General features: G+C 46.2%; 1 protein-coding gene across 1 annotated transcript in view; it reads left to right on the forward strand.

The window, feature by feature from the left end:
- Positions 1–13,652, forward strand: part of LOC141273238 (cartilage oligomeric matrix protein-like) — a 1,071,601-nt gene extending 1,057,949 nt beyond the window's left edge. The window contains exon 19 of the mRNA XM_073684814.1: positions 12,869–13,652. Within this exon, the coding sequence (XP_073540915.1) occupies positions 12,869–12,921 (53 nt within the window). The 3' untranslated portion in view covers positions 12,922–13,652. The remainder of the gene's footprint in view (positions 1–12,868) is intronic.
- The last annotated feature ends 6,221 nt before the right edge of the window (positions 13,653–19,873 follow it).

Consider the following 19,873-nt stretch of genomic DNA (forward strand, 5'->3'; position numbering starts at 1 on the left):
ATTAGATTGGCATACTCAAGTTGTGTAGAGGGCATATGTAAGTTTTGTAAGTCAGAAATTAATTTAGTAGTCCATGAATTTGTGGTACCGTTTAAAGCATTCTTTAATACAGAGGCCAGGTTTGTCAAAGCAAGTGTTGCATTAATAAGTGGTGTCCTTTCTTATTCCCCACACCTTTTTGAGATCTCAAAATCTGCACATCATACTGCGATCCAAAGAAATTCAGGCATGAATGAGAAACAAAGTAATTGAAATCTATTAGTCTACTCACTAAGTTCTAGTGTTTCTGTAGGATGAACCCAAAGTGGACAATTTCCTAATAGAGGACACGAAGGGGGGGGGGATAAAATATGATCAACTAAGATCATAACTACTAACAACTAAGAGATTAACTCCCCCCCATATTTTTTATTGTACCCCAGGGCACAGTCTGGTTTGGGAACCCTTGTAAAGGTACCTCATACAGCATTGAGGGTGCTGCATCACAATGCATGATGGTCAACTAATGGACATCCCTCTTGTCCTTGTACTTGACCACCAGCATGTTGTCACTACATTGGGCCCTGCTCTCACCCTTTCTGAGCAGCTGCCCAATTAGCATCCCAGGAAATCCTCTCTGAATTTTGTGGACAGAATCGCATGCTGTGGTAGCTCTGGCAGAGAGGGATTTGAAGATAGGGAAGCTGATATAAAATATATCTACGTAGAGGTGATAACCTTGATCCAGCAGTGAGTGCACCAAATCCCACACAATTTTCCCACTTATTCCCAGGACAGGGGGTCATTTAGCAGGTTGAATCCAGGTGTCCTTCCCTTCATGAACCCTAAATCTGTGTGTGTACCCTGAGATACTCTCACACAGCTTGTAGAGTTTAATTTCATACCTGGCACTCTTACTGGCTAGGGATTGTTTGAATTTGAGCCTCCCCTTGAAATGTATTTAGGACTCATCCACGCAGATGTCCCTTTTGGGAATGTACACCTCGGCTCAAGCAATCAATGACCGGCCTAACTTTGAAAAGTCGGTCAAAGTTGGGTTCATGTCGGGTAGGACATTGTGCATTATCATTGTAACGCAAACATTTGTGGATGGCTAAAAGCGTTTACGGGTCATAACCATGCGGAACACTGGAGTGTTGTATAAAACATCAACACTCCAATATTGCAGAAGTTCTGGCTTCTTCACTAACCCCATGTGAAGAACGAGGCCGCAAAACTTCATCATTTCAGAGGCAAGGAAGGCATATGCCTCTTCGGCTGAATACTGTGAATGGGATGAGCGGAACATTTTTTCACGTGTGTGGTGTGTGTGTAAAATAACCAAATTCTATTTAGTTGTGTGTGTGAGAAGTGAGTTTGGTGTAAACTTTTTTATTTAGAAGAAAGAAAAAACAAGAATATAAGAAAAGAATCTAGAAAGAAAAATATAAAAATTTTGTAAAATAAAAAACAAATTTACTAAACGGACGTCGGTAAAAAAAAATTACTGTAACACTTGAGTAGTGGTGAGATGACCAGACTGAAGGCCAGTAACAGCAGTATGCCAGACACACTTGGCGCAAGCCATCTTACTAACGCACACCCCTGAGGGCCGTGGTAATCTTCACCCACTCCCTCTTCAGGGAGGGTGACTTTTCCAGAGCCCTTCCCTGGTGTCAATAGCAAGGTGGCTGGTGGCTAGGCACACTGGCCACAGTTAGATCAAACACACCAAAAAACTATAATGGGAAGGCAGAGACTAACCTAACAAACTAAGAAGGCAGGGATGCCGGAACCAGAGGACACCAAACTCCAGAGCTAGACACAAACCAAAGAAGCACTCATCAAACGGTTACCAACTGTTCACTAAAGTGAAACTGAATAATCAGCAGTGAAGTAGAAGATATGGCGGGGTTAAATATCCCTCTCATGGATCACCTGACACCGCTGAGGTAACGCCCAAGCTTCACCCTCTGCCCAGAGAGACCGGGAAAGGTGCGAGGAGGGCGGAAAGAAACCTCCCATCACCTATCTGAACCAGGAGACATAGCGTCCCATGTCTTCTGGCAACAGCTGACACTGGGGAACCCAGTGTCTCGGAACCCCTGAATAGTATCAGTGCTGGGAGCGACGGCATCCCACCTCCCAACCACACCATGCCCTGAAGCAGGTTTTCTGGAATGGAGTTCACAAACACGGCAGGGCCTCACACTGACACCACCCCCGAAGGCAACACCCCTCACAACCAGAGAGCGATACCCAGAAGCATGAGGGGCACGCTTGTGCTGTCTGACAATTACTGAGCGTCCTCAACTATCTGACACTAATAATAACTATATTCAGTAAACAAATGCTGTAGTAGATGCTGATTACAACAGTATATTTTTACTGTCCCTAATCAATATAGCCCTAGCAACTAATCTAAATTATTTGTTTACACTTTACTATCTGACACTAACCCTGACTATATTTAGTAACAAATACTGTAGTAGACACGGATTGCTACGGTCTATTTTTACTGTCCCTAATCTAGTCCTATCAACTAATCTAAATTATTTTTATTTGATTCTTTTTTCACAAAAAAACAACAACTGATCATTGATGTGTGTCACTGATCAGCACTCAACAGCTGTATGATGCACTCACGGATGTGATCATTGATGTGCATCTGATCAGCGACTCAGTGGCTCAGGGCACACGCAAGAAGGTAGTGCAAAGAAGGGGAGGAAAAATGGACAAGGATAAAAAGTCCTGGCCAAAAGCGAGCACAGTGGCTGCAGGATGCATGCTAGGGGAAAGAGTGGGGGGAGAATGGACAGGAAAAAAAAATCCCGGCCAAAAGTGATGCGTGTCACTGATTAGCGCTCGGCGGCTGCAGGACGCACGAAAAAACTGCCAAAAAATTACAGATCATGTACTAATCAGCGCTCAGCGGCAGAAGGGGTGGTGGAGAATGGTGAAAGGGGGTAGAGGCAGATTCGGGTAGATTAGGAAAAAGCAGAGGACAGTAACAGGTCAGGAATGTCTTCTTTCTTCTACCAAGAACAGCAGCAGCAGTGATGGCACCGGTTTGACCTCTGACCATGCGAGTGCTGTCTGATTTTCATGCACCCATCTCCTTGAAACCCGGCAATTCTTCAGCCACATACTGTAAAAACACAGCAGTACCCGACAATGTAGAATAGAGAGAATAGACCTACATACATAGAATAGTTAAATAGAAAGATGTCAGTCATATATACAGTATAATTAGTACAGTGACTGATTTGGTTACTGCACTTGTCATTTCTTGTTAAATTAAAGAATTAATAAAAAAAAATTGGCGTGGGGTTCCCCATAATTTTATTGTCTAGCAGAAGTTAGGCAGATGTTTGAAGCCTGGGAAGGGGGTAATACCCACTGAGCTTCCCAGGCTACTTAGCTGAATACTTAGCCTTTACTGGCTATTAAAATGAGGGACATCCAAAAAAAATTGACATGGGGTTCCCCTATTTTAACAGTTAGCAAAGGCTATGCAGACAGCTGGGGGCTGATATTAATAACCTATTAAGGGTCTATGAATATTGGCCCCCTCTCAGACTATCAGAAACCGCAAAAACTGTGGACTTAAAACTTAACTTTTACTAGATAAGATTAAAATATAATCCTCATTTAAGGCAAACAAACATATTTCAGGTTAAAATCAAGAGAAGAGACCCCTGTCCCTGTAGGAGAACACTTGCTGACAGTTGTCAGACCAAAACATGGGGTAAAGACATGTATATAGAAAATGTCACAATGCGTATAAGCCTATGGAATGATCAGGCTCATGTAAATACACTGTTAGAATATCAAGAGGAATAAAAAGGAAAGATCTCACCCATATGTGATTTTATCCTCTATGTCCTCTTTATGTCCCTTGTGAGTAGCGGAGTCCTGGTCATCCACTGTCCCTGCCAGTCCCTGTATCCTGGAGCTGGCCCTGAGACCCCAAAGCTCCTGCCCTCACAAGGGCAGTCCACAGCTGGCCCTAATAAACTAGCACAGCCCTGAACTGACCCTTTGTGCCTCCCGACGCATTTCTTCAGGAATCTGAGTCATCAGGGGAATGGCACATGCATCTCCACATCGGGAAACAGGGATAAATACCCACCCTATGGGATATGGATGGGGGTATCAAACAGGTATTGGTGTAAAAAAAATAGGTCCTTTAAATAGAATGTGTTCAGATGGGAACTCCCCCCACCAAATATGCTCATATGCCATGATTGGACAAATTTAAATAACAACAGCCAGATAGACTAATCAGAAGGGTGTCCTACCTTAGACAATGATCCTCATTAAGTGCGTCCCCAATCATGCTGGAGTGTTTAGAGCGCACCTATTACTAGTATTTGCCATGCAACTCACGTGTCATGGCATCCGTTCTGGTTCTGTGGAACGCAAGAGTGTATGTGACGCTTACAGCCCTCCCTGGGAAGATGGGGGGTACTCGGAGCCAGGTCAGATGTTGGGGGTAGTAGCCGTGGCCTGGACCCGTTCCGTGCCCAGGGCCGTCACATTAAAAGGATGTAATGGACTTTCAGGGTTGGTGTTTATCAAGTGGATAAAATGACTACGCCACCTGTGGAGTCTGGTGATTCGCCACCAGTGCTGCGGCAGTCCTCTGAGGCGGGATGTAGTGGCAGCAGAAGATGGTACTACTCCCCACAGGCGGAGCAGGGCCTCAGGGCAGAGAGAACAGGAGGATGGGAGCTGTTGTGGAAGATGTGGTGCGGTGTAGTGTGGTGCCGCGTTGCAATAAGAAACCGGAGGCCATAGGGGTAGTCTTCCAAGCTTTACTCGCGGTAGAATGCACAGCTGCAAGGCTTCTCCCTGCTCCTCATGGCGCGCTGCGGCCACCAGGACCGGGGGTCCGGCAACCTCCAGGTAGTTCAGGTGCTTTGGTCAGGACCCCGCACCAGAGTGTTCTAGACTTTCCCACTAGGTCCTCTCCTGTCTATTTGTGGTGCGTGTACTAAGGCCAGGTCTCCCTCTGGACTATGCACAGAACAAGGGTACGGGTGGCGACTCCACTCCATTACCCGGTGGGATCTACTGAGCCTCCAGGTTTCTCTGACTAAGACTTGAAGTGACAGAGTCAGATATCGGTGGCCGGTACCCTCTTGCAGCAGGAATCCTTCTGACTAGACCAGAATAGTGAGGACAGGTGGCGTATACCGCTCCGTCTGCATCCCCCTGGGATCCTTTTGCCTCCGGAGCTCTACTCCTCCGCTCCCCTCCAGGCCTTCTTAAGTAAGGACCTTGAACGGGTAGAGACAGCCGTTAACTCTTGCCCGTTCCTTGTCTCAAGGCCACAGTACGAGGACCGTGTCCCCATCAACTGCAGGTTCACACAGAAAACCACGTTCAGTGATGAAAATCACAATCAAAGACCTTGAACTTAAGATGGCTGGCTATTAAATATGAATTTAGTACGTGTAACCTCTAAGTGTATCCTCCACCCTCACCCACAACTGGGTTCCCCCTTCTTTGGTTCCCCCATCTCCACTTATCCCGGCTGGGGCAGCACCCTAGTGCCTTAAAGCCCCCCTACAGGTGGGAGAGGTGTAGTGTTGAATGCAGAGGTGGGGTCCTGACAGTTACACCGTCCTTACCTCGAAGGAGAGATACCACACCTCATTAAAGAGATGCAGTACCCCTGTGGCGACCGAACCCTCAGGGGCGCCACAAGTGCGCTCTATGTGTCATGCCGGCGGATGTCATTTCCGGTGCACAGTAAAGGAGAGGACGTCATTTCCGGTGCGCCTCCATCGTCGGTGTCATTTCCTGTTTCATGGAGCGCGTCGTGCGCTCCACCTGCACGGTGAATGGAAAACTGCTTTTAACACTCCGGTAGGTCATTTTGAGAATCTAGTGATGCCTTTTGGTCTTACCAATGCACCTGCATTTTTTCAGAACCTTATTAATGACATCCTGAGACCTTTGATTGGTAAGAATGTGGTTGTGTATTTGGATGACATTTTGATTTATTCGCCAGATCTGGAGTCCCATTGGCAGAGTGTACGTGAAGTTTTGCAGTTATTGAGTGATAATTCACTCTTTGCTAAACTGGAGAAATGTGAGTTCGATGTGCAGAAAATTAGTTTTTTGGGCTACATTGTGTTAGAACCCTCCTGTTTGTTTTTGTTTCTGTCATGTGTTTTGCGGTCACGTGACCATCTTCCTATATATTCCAGCTCTGCCCTTCTGGCCTTGCTGGACTTCAGTGTTGTTTAGACTGTCTTTCTAGCCAGGTGCTTTTGTGCCTATCTATCTCTAGTTTGCTTGGTCCTTTGGACCTCTAGTACTTTTGTCAGTTTGTCTTTTTCTCTGCAACAACTTCTGTTAGGAGGTGTCCCATTTTTTGTCCCAGTCCTTAGTTCTTTTAGGGACCCCTCCCTTTCTATATAGGTCTCCGTTCAGACTAGCCGAGGACGAAGGCGGGTCTGTTCACAAGGAACAGGTCGCCCGCTACAACGTAGGGACTCGGCTTAGTCTTACTGTAGGGACAGCTCTCCCCTTCTTTCCCTAGTTTATGTTGCAGATCATAACACATTGTCTCCAGCGAGAGCTTTGAGATGGACCATGTGAAGGTTCAGGCTGTGCAGGAATGGCCTAGGCCTATTGGTTTGAAATCTATACAGAGATTTTTGGGTTTTGCCAATTATTGCAGAAAATTTATTAAGAATTTTTCTGTAATTGTTAAACCTCTAACCGATCTCACCAAGAAAGGTGCAAATACGGCCCAGTGGACTACTGAAGCCATTGAAGCGTTTGAGTATCTCAAAGAGAGGTTCAGTTCTGCCCCTACCCTTATGCAGCTTGATGAGACCAAGCCTTTTTTGGTCGAGGTTGATGCTTCATCGGTGGGGGTCGGAGAAGTTTTGTCTCAGGAGAACAAGGGTGGAGTGCATCCTTGTGCCTTCTTTTCGAGGAAATTTTCTGAAACCGAACTGAATTATGATGTTGGAAATCGGGAGTTGCTGGCTATTAAACTTGCATTTGAACATTGGCGTCATTTTTTGGACGGCGCTAGATTTCCTATTCAGGTTTTCACAGATCATAAGAATTTGATCTATCTGGATGCTGCCAAGCGCTTGAATGCCCGTCAAACTAGGTGGGCACTTTTTTTTTCTCGGTTTCATTTTTCTGTTACCTATATCCCTGGTACTAAGAATGTTAAAGCCGATGCTTTATCTCGCAGCTTCTCTCCTACGGTCAGTGCCGAGGAGGAAGAGAGCATTTTACAGAAAGGAGTTGTGGTGGCGGCTTTGGACTCCTTTTTGGAGAATGGGATTCTGAAAGCTCAAGATGATGCTCCATCTAACACTCCCCATGGGAGGTTGTTCGTGCCTAGAGCCTTTAGGAGAGATTTGTTTGTAGAGTGTCATGATTCTCGGTTGGCAGGTCATCCAGGAATTTTGGAAACTTAAGAGACTTATCAGTTGCAGTTTTTGGTGGCCTGGATGGCAGAAGGAAGTCATCAAGTGGGTGTGTCAATGTACTGTGTATGTTAGGTCAAAGGCTTCATATACTCCTGCTGCGGGATTGCTTTGCCCTCTGGAAGTTCCTAGTGCACCTTGGACTCATCTCACAATGGATTTTATTACTGATCTTCCTTTGTCTGAGGGTTTTACTGTCATATGGGTGGTCGTGAACCGTTTTAGTAAGATGTGTCACTTGGTTCCGTTCATTAAGTTGCCCTGCGCCAAGACACTCGCTAAGGCGTTTGTTAAGGAGGTTGTCAAACTCCATGGCGTTCCCACAGATATTGTTTCTGATAGAGGACCTCAGTTTGTGGCTCGCTTTTGGCGTGCTTTTTGTGACAGGTTGGGAGTCCATTTGTCATTTTCGTCTGGTTATCATCCTGAGTCTAATGGACAGACTGAAAGAAAGAACCAGGATGTTGAACAGTTTTTGCGTTGTTTTGTGGCAGACAATCAAGAGGTGTGGTCTGAGTTTCTGCCTCTCACAGAATTTGCTCTTAACAATCATACATCCTCCTCTGCTGGGTGTTCTACTTTTTTTTGTTGTACTGGGAGACATCCGTATTTTGGTTCGTTCTCCAAATTAGGGTCGGCGGTGCCGGAGGAGGAGAATTTTTCAAGTGATTTGGAGAGAGTTTGGACTAATGTACGTTGCGAGCTTCAAGAGGCTAAAAAGAAGTCCAAGAAGTATTTTGACAGGAAACGTAAAGAGGTTTTGTTTACTGTGGGTGACATGGTTTGGTTGTCCTCGAAGAACCTGCGGTTGAGGATTCCCTCTAAAAAACTGGGTCCTAAGTTTGTGGGTCCATTTAAAGTGCTTCAGGTTGTTAACCCGTCTGCTGTTAGGTTGGATGTTCCTACTTCCTGGAAGATTAATCCTGTGTTTCATGTTTCCTTGTTGAAAAAGGCTGATGTATCTGATAGGGATTACAGTATCTTGTCTCCTGGAAGGGGTTCGGTCCTGAAGACATCTCCTGGGTAAGGACAGATGATGTCTCTGCTCCTAGGCTTGTTAAAGCTTTTCACAGGAGATTTCCGGATAGGTCTGGGCCTGGACGATCCAGAGGATCCTCATAAAAGAGGGGGTACTGTTAGAACCCTCCTGTCAGTTTTTTCTATCTTGTGTTTTGCGGTCACGTGACCATCTGCCTATATATTCCAGCTCCTCCCTTCTGGCTTTGCTGGACTTCAGTGTTGTTTGACTGTTTTGCTAGCCTGGTGCTTCGGTGCCTTTCTCTGTCAGTTTGCTTGGTCCTCTGGGACCTCTAGTACTTTTTGTCAGTTTGTCTTTTGTGTTCTACAACAATTTCTGTTTAGGAGGTGTCCCATTTTTGTCCCAGTCCTTAGTTCTTTTAGGGACCCCTCCCTTAATTCTATACGTCTTTGTTCAGACTAGCCAAGGACGAAGGCGGGTCTGTTCACTAGGAACAGGCAGCCCGCTACATCGTAGGGATTCAGCTTAGTCTTACTGTAGGGACAGCTTTCCCCTATCTTTCCTTAGTTCTTGTTGCAGATCATAACAATTTTATATTGTTCAGAGTCTAGGACCACCACATTGCTACCCTTGTCTGAGGGTTTAATGACAATGTGGTAGTCCTGCTCCAATCTCTTAATTGCTTGCATTTCATTTTTGGTGCAATTAAACTGCGTGAAATATTTTTTCTTATTAAGGTTCTCGAAGTCTCTAGACACTAGATTAACAAATACATCAATAGATGAAACATCGTTGTGTGAAGGTGGCATTTTGCAACTTTTGTTTCTTAGATCTGAGAAAGGACCCTTTCCGGTGAAGGTAGGGCCTGGAACACCAGTAGTGTTAAGTAGATGTATTTCTGGAAGCATCTCGACCGGTATATCCAATTCATCACATGAGCGTTTATCTTGTTTTGCAAAGAACTTATGCCATCTTAATTTCCTCGCGAAAATATGCTAGTCTTTAATGTTCTCAAAGATATTGAGATCTGAGGTAGGGACAAAGGAGAACCCCTTGCTAAGGACAATCTTTTCAGTCTCACTGAGATCTCTGGATGAAAGGTTAATAACCTTTGAGTCTATCTCTGGTATTGGGATCTCCCCAGGTTCATACGGTTTCTCAGTGGGTAGGCCTAATCTAAAAAACGGGGGCATTGAGTTGTATATTGTCTATCGCGGCCTCTTCCCGAGTCTTGTCCACGGCCTCTACCTCTATTCCTCCCCCTTTCAGGTTTTACCCTGCCCTTTGTATGCGAAAGATAGTATCAGTGGATGATATATGTATCTCAGGTTTTATAGATAGGGATTTATTATTATAGAAGAGGTATGCTTTATTATATCTCCCAGACTACAAACATCAGCCCTCAGTCGCCCCAGAAATTGCGTATCTATAAGATGCATCAAATCTGGCACTTAGCCTTGCTCTGCCAATTGCCCTGAGGTGGTGGCAAATGGGGTTATAGAGCTGGGGTTGATGTCACCTTATAATGCCAGCTGACATCAAGCCCAGGTTAGTAATTGAGAAGCATCTATAAGACTCCCCCATTACTAACCTCATAGTGAGAATGAAATGTGAACAAAAAATACCCACATCGTGAATAAAATATTTTATTTGAAATAAAGACACTGACTCCTTTAATAGTTCTTAATTAAACCCTACTTACCATTATGCCTATTCCATCTGAATCCCCTGCACCTGTAATAAAAGTAAAAAAAAAAACAACCTTATCCTTACCTTTCCGACGCCCAGAGCAGAATCCATGTGTCCCACAACAGCTCCAGCTCTGCTACATCTAGATGGCAGGCTGCCATCCTGCAGAGACACTGAGGAGCGCATGCTTGCGCTCCTCAGTGACTCGCTGTGACGGCATCTAGATGAGCTGAGTTCATGTCATATGTACTCAGTTCACCTCTTTGACGTCAGCGCGAGCGTGGGCAAATTCTCGCGCTCGATGTGCCGGCAAATGACGTCAGCACATGTGCAGTGAGAACTTTCCCACGCTTGCACTGACGTCAAAGAGGTGAACTGAGTACATATGATATGAACTCAGCTCATCTTGATGCCGTCACAGCGAGTCACTGAGGTGCGCAGGCATGCCGGACTTCTTTCTGCTGCTGCCCTCTATCCTAGTAGCAGCAGAAAGGTGTACGTAGATGACAGTTACAGTTGGGTACAGCTGATTTGATCATTGGCATCAGCAGATTGAGCAGATTCTTGTGAATTCAAACATCTGCAGTTGATACCTTTATTTTCTATATAGATCTTTACTGAAGGTGTGACGCCCAGCTGCGCTTGGTATCACAGATCCTGGAAGAGTGCATTGATGGATTCCTCCACAAGAGGCCCCCATAACCATTCACACATCTCCACCTTCCACCTCAGACCAGCAGAGGGAGCCCGTTAGGGATATAAATAGGGAAGGTGGAGCCAGGCAGCCCAGAAAGTGATTCAGCAGTTTCCTGCTCAGACACAGAAGGACTCAGTGCAGTCGAGCCAGAGCCTAGCAGTTCCTGCAGAAAGAGTTCAGTACAGTCTGTAGAGTGATTCCAGACTAGAACTTACAGAGCTCAGGATAGAGAGCTAGGAGTGTGCCGACGCTCTGAGAGTGGCGAAGAAGAACAGTGTCCCGGCTGCAGTGTGTGTAGCTGAGTGAGGGCCCGAGTAGGCCGAAGGCAAGTGGAGAGTTAGTTCATAGGGGGCAGAGGAGCTTAACCAGCTCACCCCGAAGCAGTAACCGGACACCGGGTCCGAAGCTTACCGGGATCTCTATGACCCAGTAAGGCATAACCGGAATCCCTGGAGAACTACAAGTCCCAGGATCGCTAAAGTGCTGATACGTAACAGAGCCAGGAGACACATAGGCCCCGCAAGCTGAGGAGCATGTACTCCAAGAAAAGGCCCTACCACAAGGTCAGCCAGCGCAGGACAGAGACAAAGTTAGGCCTAGCTCCAGGCAGGTCAGAAACTTACTACGCAGAGGCAAGAAACAGGAGGCCCTACACCTGCTCATTGGGGAGGATCCTGATATGCACCCTTCACCCTACAGTGCTCCGGGATGTGCCTGAATTTCCATCAGTAAAAGGTACTGAAGTGACTACCGTGCCCGTCCCTGTTCTTGCTCTGACCCAGCTGGGTCTCGCCTGTCCTGCATTCCCCTTTCCGTACGCTGCCCTGAGGCCTAGCTCCACCTGTGGGGAGCTATACCATTGAGCTGCCTTATCACCGGCCTCAGTGGACTGCCGCAGCGCTGGTGATCCTCACCAGAGACCACAGGTGGCGTCACGAACTCTTATAAAATTAACAAACAATTATCCACCCTTTTAAAAAGAGTGACACCAGGGTACGGGCCCGGGAGCCGACAACACCGCGACATCCCTAAGGCCAGGCAAAGGCCCGGGTACCGAGTCATCCCCATCCCCTGGGCGCGTCAAAGGCAAACAGCACAGAATCATCTGTTGAGATTAGGTGACAGTCACAATTTACTTCCCAACTCTTCCTGCATAGTGACCACTACACAGGTCAAAGAGCATAGAGCATGCACACAAAATTATCTGATATAAATCAATAATTGCCTTTTATTTATTTTAGTCAAGCATGATAACAGCAGTGATTAGAAAGCCTCATATCTGACCTAGCACTGTTTGCGCTATGTACTTCAATACAGCTTGCATTTGCCGAAAGACCGGTCCACTTGGATTCTCCAACCGCTGTATGCAGAAGTGCTTAAAGATTCCCACTTTGTTCGTGGGAAAACCCTCCCACGAACAAAATACATTTTAATGAATAGATCTTGGAATAATAATAATTTCCACAATTGGATGTGTTAAATTAAAAATGTTCCTGTGCTGAGATAATGTTATAAATGTGCCCCTGCTGTGCACTGTGTAATGGCTGTGTCTGACCGTGCAGTAACATGGTCTGATCATACCACATCTCCTGGGCAGGGGAGGAAGGAAAAGAGTATACAGACATTACAGCAGGGAATTGCAGCTGATTCTTTTTGTGAGGTAAAACATTTCCTTGCCTGTTTTTAAGCAACGTTTTACCTCAAAACAAAGAATCATCTGTGATCCCATATTGTAATGTCTGTATACTCTTTTGCTTCCTCCACTGCCCAGGAGATGTGGTATGATCAGACCATGTTCCGAACACAGACACAGCCATTACACAGTACATAGTATTATCACATTTATAAGATTATCTCAGCACAGGAACATTTTTATTTAACACATCCAATTGTGGAAATTATTATTATTCTAAGATCAGATCTATTGATTAAAATGTTGATTAAAATTAAGTTTGTTCATGCAAAAACCCCTTTAACCCCATGAGTGATAAGAGGTGGCTGAACCTGTATGGGCTGTGCATAAACAAATATCAGTTAAATTTCTCTTTTCTACCTTTTCAGATACTATCCCGAATGACTATGAAACATTTAAAGATCAGAAGAATAAAGCATAAAGTTGGAAACCACGTTGGGTACTGCCTGGTCTTCCCCCACAAATACACAGTGCGGATTCTGTAATCCAAATTTGCATATGTTCACTTGGCTAGAATAGATATAGCATACATTTTGACTTCCCTCTGTCGTTGTGTTCATCTAATACATATGTCATATGTAAAAAGTAACTGTTGACCTTCTATACCTTTCCAGCTCATGTGGCTTTAGCCCTAAATATTATTGCCTTATTATTAAGTACCCTCTATGCCCAGCGATTGCCTTTGTTAAAAAAAAATAGCTGGTGTTAAATGCATACTCATTTTGATTGTTAGAATCATGATAAATAGTTATGTCAGTCATTAAAATGCCTATTTTAAAGGGGAAGATGAAAGCTCTATGCAACTTACTAACATATGGTCCTCCACCCATGATCGCCAGCATGCTTTCGCAATATCTTTTAGATGGATTTCTCTGTTGATTTTTGATCAATAGTATAAAAATCAACTTTATGATGCAATACATCACAATAAAATTAGCTTAGCACTAATTTAATTAATTCTAAAGTGTTTAAGGTTACAGTGTTAAACATTTAAACAAAGGGAAGTAAAAATTCCTGTTGTTTATAATATGCCTTCTTGAAAAACACTTCTGAAATGCCTTGTCTGCATGTGTTTTACTGTCATTTTACCTATTTTTTTTATTAACACATTGTATTATCTAATTATTAAAAATAAATACTTACAAGTGGAAATCTTGATTTTGTGTGTTTTGTTATAAATATTTGCTGACAATTTATGCATTTATTAAAACCTCTCTCTTAAAAAAAAACACCAATTTGAGACAACCACCTTATCCAGACTTGATTTTTGTGAGATATTCTTTTATCTTTTTCGTTATGTATATCAGCCACTCTTCTTGAGTGAATTATCCATTTAGAAGACCATTTTTTCCACAATTTTGTGTGATTGTCTCAGAAGCTTCAGTGTACCACGCAACACTCATAGCAGGCCTGGACTGCTAGTCTGTTCTTTCGGTCATTTGCCCAGTTGACCGCGGTGTTTGAGCACCTGGTGGAGCAGCATCTCCATCTCTCACTGCTCCAATCTTCTCTCTTCACTCCCTGTAACAGCCTCCTGTCACCAACTGCTCTGGCTGACTAACTTTCTAGATCTTTCTACCTTTCCTTTTATACTACCTGTCATGTGACCCACTTCACTAACTGTCACTCTACATGGTCCCCTCTACCTTCAGTCCTTCCTTCAGTGCTCCCCTAAACTACTTCCTCCACCCACCTCCTCTACCTAGTTCCCCCCTTCAGACAGGAACAGGGACTGTGCTCTCTCTCAGGAGCATTCCCTTCCCTACTGGAGTGATGTGGTGTTGGATGTGGGTTTGTGGGTCCCAGGTAGTGCCCCCTCCTTATCCGAGAGTGGGGTACCACACCTCTGGCTGAGATGCAGTAACTCTGTGGCGACTGGACCCACAGGGGCGCCACATTTACATCATATGTCGTGTCACTGACCTTGATGCAGGCTCCGACGCTGAGCCCACATCTTTCCCCGCACATGACAGCTGATGTAATCAGCCATCATGTGCCTTTAACAGTGTGGGTGGAGCAGTGCTCTGCCTGCGGCTGTTAACCAGTTAAATGTCGCTGTCAATCTCTGACAGCGGGATTTAACATATGGCGATAGGGCGTGCGTCATTCCACGCTCCCATCGTTGCGCCTGTCACGTGATCGCAGGGCTCCTAAGGGATGTCATGACAGACAGGTGTTTCCTGATGATCCCCGTGCCTGTCTTTACGATCCCCCTGTGAATGCCGGCTCATGGCCTGCATTCATAGGATGGTCGGCATTCATAGGAGACAGTGAGCTCTGCTATATATAGCCGTGCTGAAGCACTACTATGTATAGCACAGACAATTGCAGCTTCAAGTCTCCTAAGGGACTATTAAATAAAGAAAAAAAACACTTTTTAAAAGTTCAAAACTACACATATTTGGTGTCTCTGCAGGCGTAAAAATCCAATCTGTCAAAATAAAAAATAAATTAATCCGACCAGTAAACAGCAACAAGAAAAAAAATTGAAACGGCAGAATAATTTTTTTTTTTGGTCACTGCAACATTGCAATAAAATGCAATAAGAGGTGAACAAAACATCATATCTAGCCCAAAATGGTAACACTAAGGGTCTTGGAAAATGTCCACAAAAGTAATAAAAAAATTTCATGCAAATTTCCGAATTTGTTTTCACCACTTAAATGAAAAATAACTATACATGTTTGGTGTCTGCGTACTAGTAGTGACCTGGAGAATCATATTGCCAGGTCAGTTTTACCACATCTTGAGCCTTGTAGATAAAAAAAAAAAAAAAAAAAACAGTTGTGGAATTGCACATTTTTTGACGCACTTGAAATTTTTTCCCATTTTCCAGTACACTATATGATAAAATCAATGATGCCATTCACAAGTACAACTCGCCCCGCAAAAAACAAGCCTTAATAACGCTATATTGATGGAAATTTAAACAAAAAAGATATAACTCTTGAAAGAAGGGGAGGAAAATACAGAAAATGGTCTGGGGATGAAGGGGTTAACATTGATTAACATTGATGACTTATCGTTAGGATAGGTCATCAATGTCTGATTGGTGGGAATGTGATACCCTGCACCCCCGCTGATTAGCTGTTCCCGGTGCCAGCCGAAACTGCTTAGTTATGTAACTGCACAGCACAGCTCCGTCCACTGTGTAGTGGCCACAGTCTGGTACTGCACATGCGTCCTAGATTGATTTGAATAGAGGGCACATGTGCAGTACCTGGCCATGGCCACTATACGGTAGACAGAAAATAATGAGTACATAATGTCCCAAGAACACCAAGAATGTCCAGGCTAGTACTCAAAATGCAATTTCGTTTATTAATCGGTTACGTTGTGGACAGCTTATATAAATCTTGGAGACAATAACGGGATAAACAAAGGTCTGAGCAAAGAGGCAAGGTAGGGGAAAAGAATAACAAGAAGGCAACAGAGGGATAATAAAGTGCATCTGGTACAGTTAAGGGTCCTTGTGCAAAGTAGCAAAATTGGGTCCCAGTATTATGATGACAAGGGATATGACAAGGGTAGAAGAATCCGTCCCTATATCCCTCTCTTAAGTGCTAACAGGTCCCCAAATGTAAATTATTGCTCACTGTGAGGCAGTGACTGGGATCATATACGAGGGACGTTATATATCCCCCAGAATATGTACAGAGACCTATTAAATCCATTGGAGTGCATTGCAGTCAGAGACACACCTGCAGCTGCAATGCAGGAATGAAGGTGAGCATTGACCTGGTCAGGCTATCAGGCTAAGGCAGATTAGTAAAACCCGGCAGGGCCTTCATTTCTTGGAGGAAGCTACAGGAAGGCAGTGGGGCGGCCTCCTCCCTCCAACCCGGGTTTTCCAGTGGCTCTTGCCACAGGTCCTTTAAAAACCCTGCATTAAGGATTAGTGTTGTTCAGTGTTGGGACCTGCTAGGAGCATAGCAGGAAAACTCGGCAGGACTGTGTATAGCTGAATCCACATCTGGGTAGGCTCTGCACCCGAGCGGCCCGGCGCGGCCGTTGCCCACGTCAACCGTTGTGTGTGGACTTCTGTTAACCCGGCTGTGAACCCGAGGACTTTCTGTTTACCCGTGAGTTGCTGAAATAGAAGCTGTTTATGTTGGACTTGCTTGGGTCACTGCCTCAGTTACTGCACAATGTGAACACCGCCGCCTTACAGTTTGGTGGAGAATGCGGGCATTGTGACTGAGGCATACCTCACCGGCAGCTGCATGACCACTATCCGGCCTGCCACCTTTCAGCCCTAACCTGGGGACAAAATGGAGGAGATGTTAAAGCAATTGGTCCACATGCAGCGGCAGCAACAGCAAACAAATGAACTGTTGCTGCAACAGATTGCTGCCCTGCGGGAAACGGCCACAACACCAATTCCGGAACTTCGAGAGGCCCAGGACAAGGTTCGCTCAGCGTTGAGGAAGATGGGACTGGAGGACGACGTGGAAGCCTTCCTGACCGTCTACGAACGCACAGCAGAGCGGGAAAACCAGCCAGCCGGCCAGTGGGCATAAGTGGTGGTTCCGTTTTTGGTCGGCGATGCTCAGCAGGCCTACTTCGACCCTAGTCGGGAGGACGCCCAGGACCAGAGTTGAGACCCTTGCCCGACTGGGGGTCAATATATATGTGAGGGCTCAGCGCGTGTTTTCATGGGCCTTTGTGGAGACCCAACCCGCCCAGTCTCAGGCTTATGACCTTTTGCAGCTGGTCAAGAGGTGGCTCCAGCCTGATTCTTTGACTCCAGCCCAGGTGGTGGAGAGGGTGGTGGTCGACCGGCTGGTGAGGACTCAGCTGGCCGCTATCCAACGTTGAGTGGGGCAAGGGGACCCCGCCACCCTCGACCAGGTGGTCGGCCTGATCGAGCGGTACTCGGCCACTCAGGACTTTACACGGGACTCTGCCCCCTCGAGGCTGTCACGCCGGATGCTGCCAGACCAGGAACCGGGAAAGGGGTCGCGTCCCTCTGCTGAGGACAGTCAGGACCGTACCCGGGCTGAAGGGGAACCCCGGATTGGCAGGAGACCGGTTCCCTCCCAAAAGGTCACAAGATCTAACCGTACCTCCGCCATTAGGTGCTGGTGGTGTCAGGGGCCGGGACACGTGGTTGCTAAATGCCCCCTGACTACAGAGCCCATGGACTGTGGGTATAACCGACAGGTCTCACTGTACACCCAGACCGTCTGCTCTGCGAGTGCTGACCCCCCGGACAGTGAACCCCAACTGTGCCAGGTACTGGTTAATGGGTACCCAATGTAGGCCCTCTTAGACTTGGAGAGACTTTGATACATGAGTCACTGGTGGCAGGAGACAACCCCAGAGGATGGACAGTTGGGGCTGAGTGTATCCATGGGGACCTCCGAGAATACCCAACCGCAGAGGAAGTGTTGTCCACTCCATGTGGGGACACAAAACATGGTGGGGGTGGCAAAAACTCTTCCCTATGGGACTGTGTTGGGAAGAGACTTGCCCCTGTTCTGGACTCTGTGGGAAAACAAAAATCACTCTTCCCTGGTAAAATTTATTATGGGTGCTGTACCCGAATAACATGAGTCAGGGGTACCTGCCGTAGGGGTGTCCAACCTAGGGACAGAGTGTGACCCCGATAGGTTTCCCCTAGAGGTGCTGGTAGGAGAGGTTGAGGAGACCCGAGATAGAGGTGTCCTGGGGCACGTTTGGGACAGCTCAGCTACAGCATCCCACCCTGACTGGGGTGCAGAAAAGGGTGTTAGAGGTAAATGGTGTAGCTCAACAGTCCGGTGTAGATACTGTGATTCCACCCATGGTGGTCAACGGTGAGTTGCTCTATAGTGTGCTCTATAGGGTGGATAAAATCAGAGACGAGGTCGTGGAACAGTTAGTGGTACCTCAGTCGTACCGTCGGGCAGTTCTGGGGATGGCACACACACACCTGCTGGGTGGACACCTAGGGGTTAAAAAGATGCAAGAGCGTATCTTGCAGCAGTTCTTTTGGCCGGGAATTTACTCAGAGGTTCAAAAGTACTGCGAATCCTGCCCTGAGTGTCAGCTGAACACACCCACCGCAAGCTTCTGTAGTCCATTGGTACCTCCGCCAGTGATAGAGGTACCTTTTAAACAGATTGCAAGAGACTTGGTAGGGCCCATTGTAAAATCCGCTCGTGTCCACCAACATATACTTGTGGTCGTCAACTGTGCCACCCGATACCCCGAGGCTATATCGCTACGCCGCACCTCGGCGAAACTGATTGCACGGGAGCTGTTTGCCATGTTCTGTCGCCTTGGGGTACCTAAGGAGATCCTGATGGATCAAGGGACCCCTTTTATGTCCAAGCTGACGAGAGAACTGTGCAAACTGCTAAAAATAAAACAATTGCGCACCTTGGCGTACCACCCTCAAACCGATAGGCTAGTAGAACAGTTCAATAAAACCCTCAAGTCCATGTTAAAAAAGGTGGTTTCTAAGAACGGTAGGGATTGGGACATGTTGCTACCCTATTTGATGTTTGCCGTTCTTGAGGTACCCCAGGCTTCTACAGGGTTCTCTCCCTTTGAGTTATTGTACGGCAGACACCCTAGGGGTCTGTTGGACGTAGCCAAAGAGACGTGGGAACAAGAGCCGACACCACATAGGAGTATAATTGAACACATGGCTAGTATGCAGGACCGGATCGCGGCGGTCATGCCCATCGTGAAAAAACATCTGTTAGATGCCCAGTCAGCATGGAGGTGCACATATAATAAAAGAGCCACGGTCAGGTCTTTTAACAAAGGCGATCGGCCAGGGGTGCATCCAGGGTAGAGGTCAGGATAAGTGATGCTCTCACTAAACAGCAGAATACTGACGTGTTCTCAGAGCTACCGGGTAGGAAGCGGTTCTCCAACATGACATTGTCACCGAACCTGGGGTAAGGGTACGAATGAGACCGTACCGGGTACCCGAAGCCCAGAGTGGATGGGTTAGCCCATCGTACTGATCTCAAAACTAGATGAATCGTTACCCTTCTGTAACGATTTCCGGAAATTAAATGAAGTGTCAAAGTTGGACCTTTGTCCAACGCCAAGGAGAGGAATGCGCGAGTCACCAGGCGGTTCCTGTCACTGCAAAAATTTCAGTCTCTCTGTAGAAGTCGCAGGCAAATGCGGATGCCCTGTCCCGGGCACCCTGTATGGTGACAAATGTTCAACCCCACAAGTTTGAACAGAGGGGGGGATATGTGAGGCAGTGACTGGGATCGTATACGAGGGACGTTATATATCCCCCAGAATGTGTACAGAGACCTATTAAATCCATTGGAGTGCATTGCAGTCACAGACACACCTGCGGCTGCAATGCAGGAATAAAGGTGAGCATTGACCTGGTCAGGCTATCTGGCTAAGGCAGATTAGTA

Source organism: Phyllobates terribilis, unplaced genomic scaffold, assembly GCF_046119375.1.
Source record: "Phyllobates terribilis strain yellow unplaced genomic scaffold, ASM4611937v1 Scaffold_1__5_contigs__length_1240528914, whole genome shotgun sequence".
Lineage (NCBI taxonomy): Eukaryota > Metazoa > Chordata > Amphibia > Anura > Dendrobatidae > Phyllobates > Phyllobates terribilis.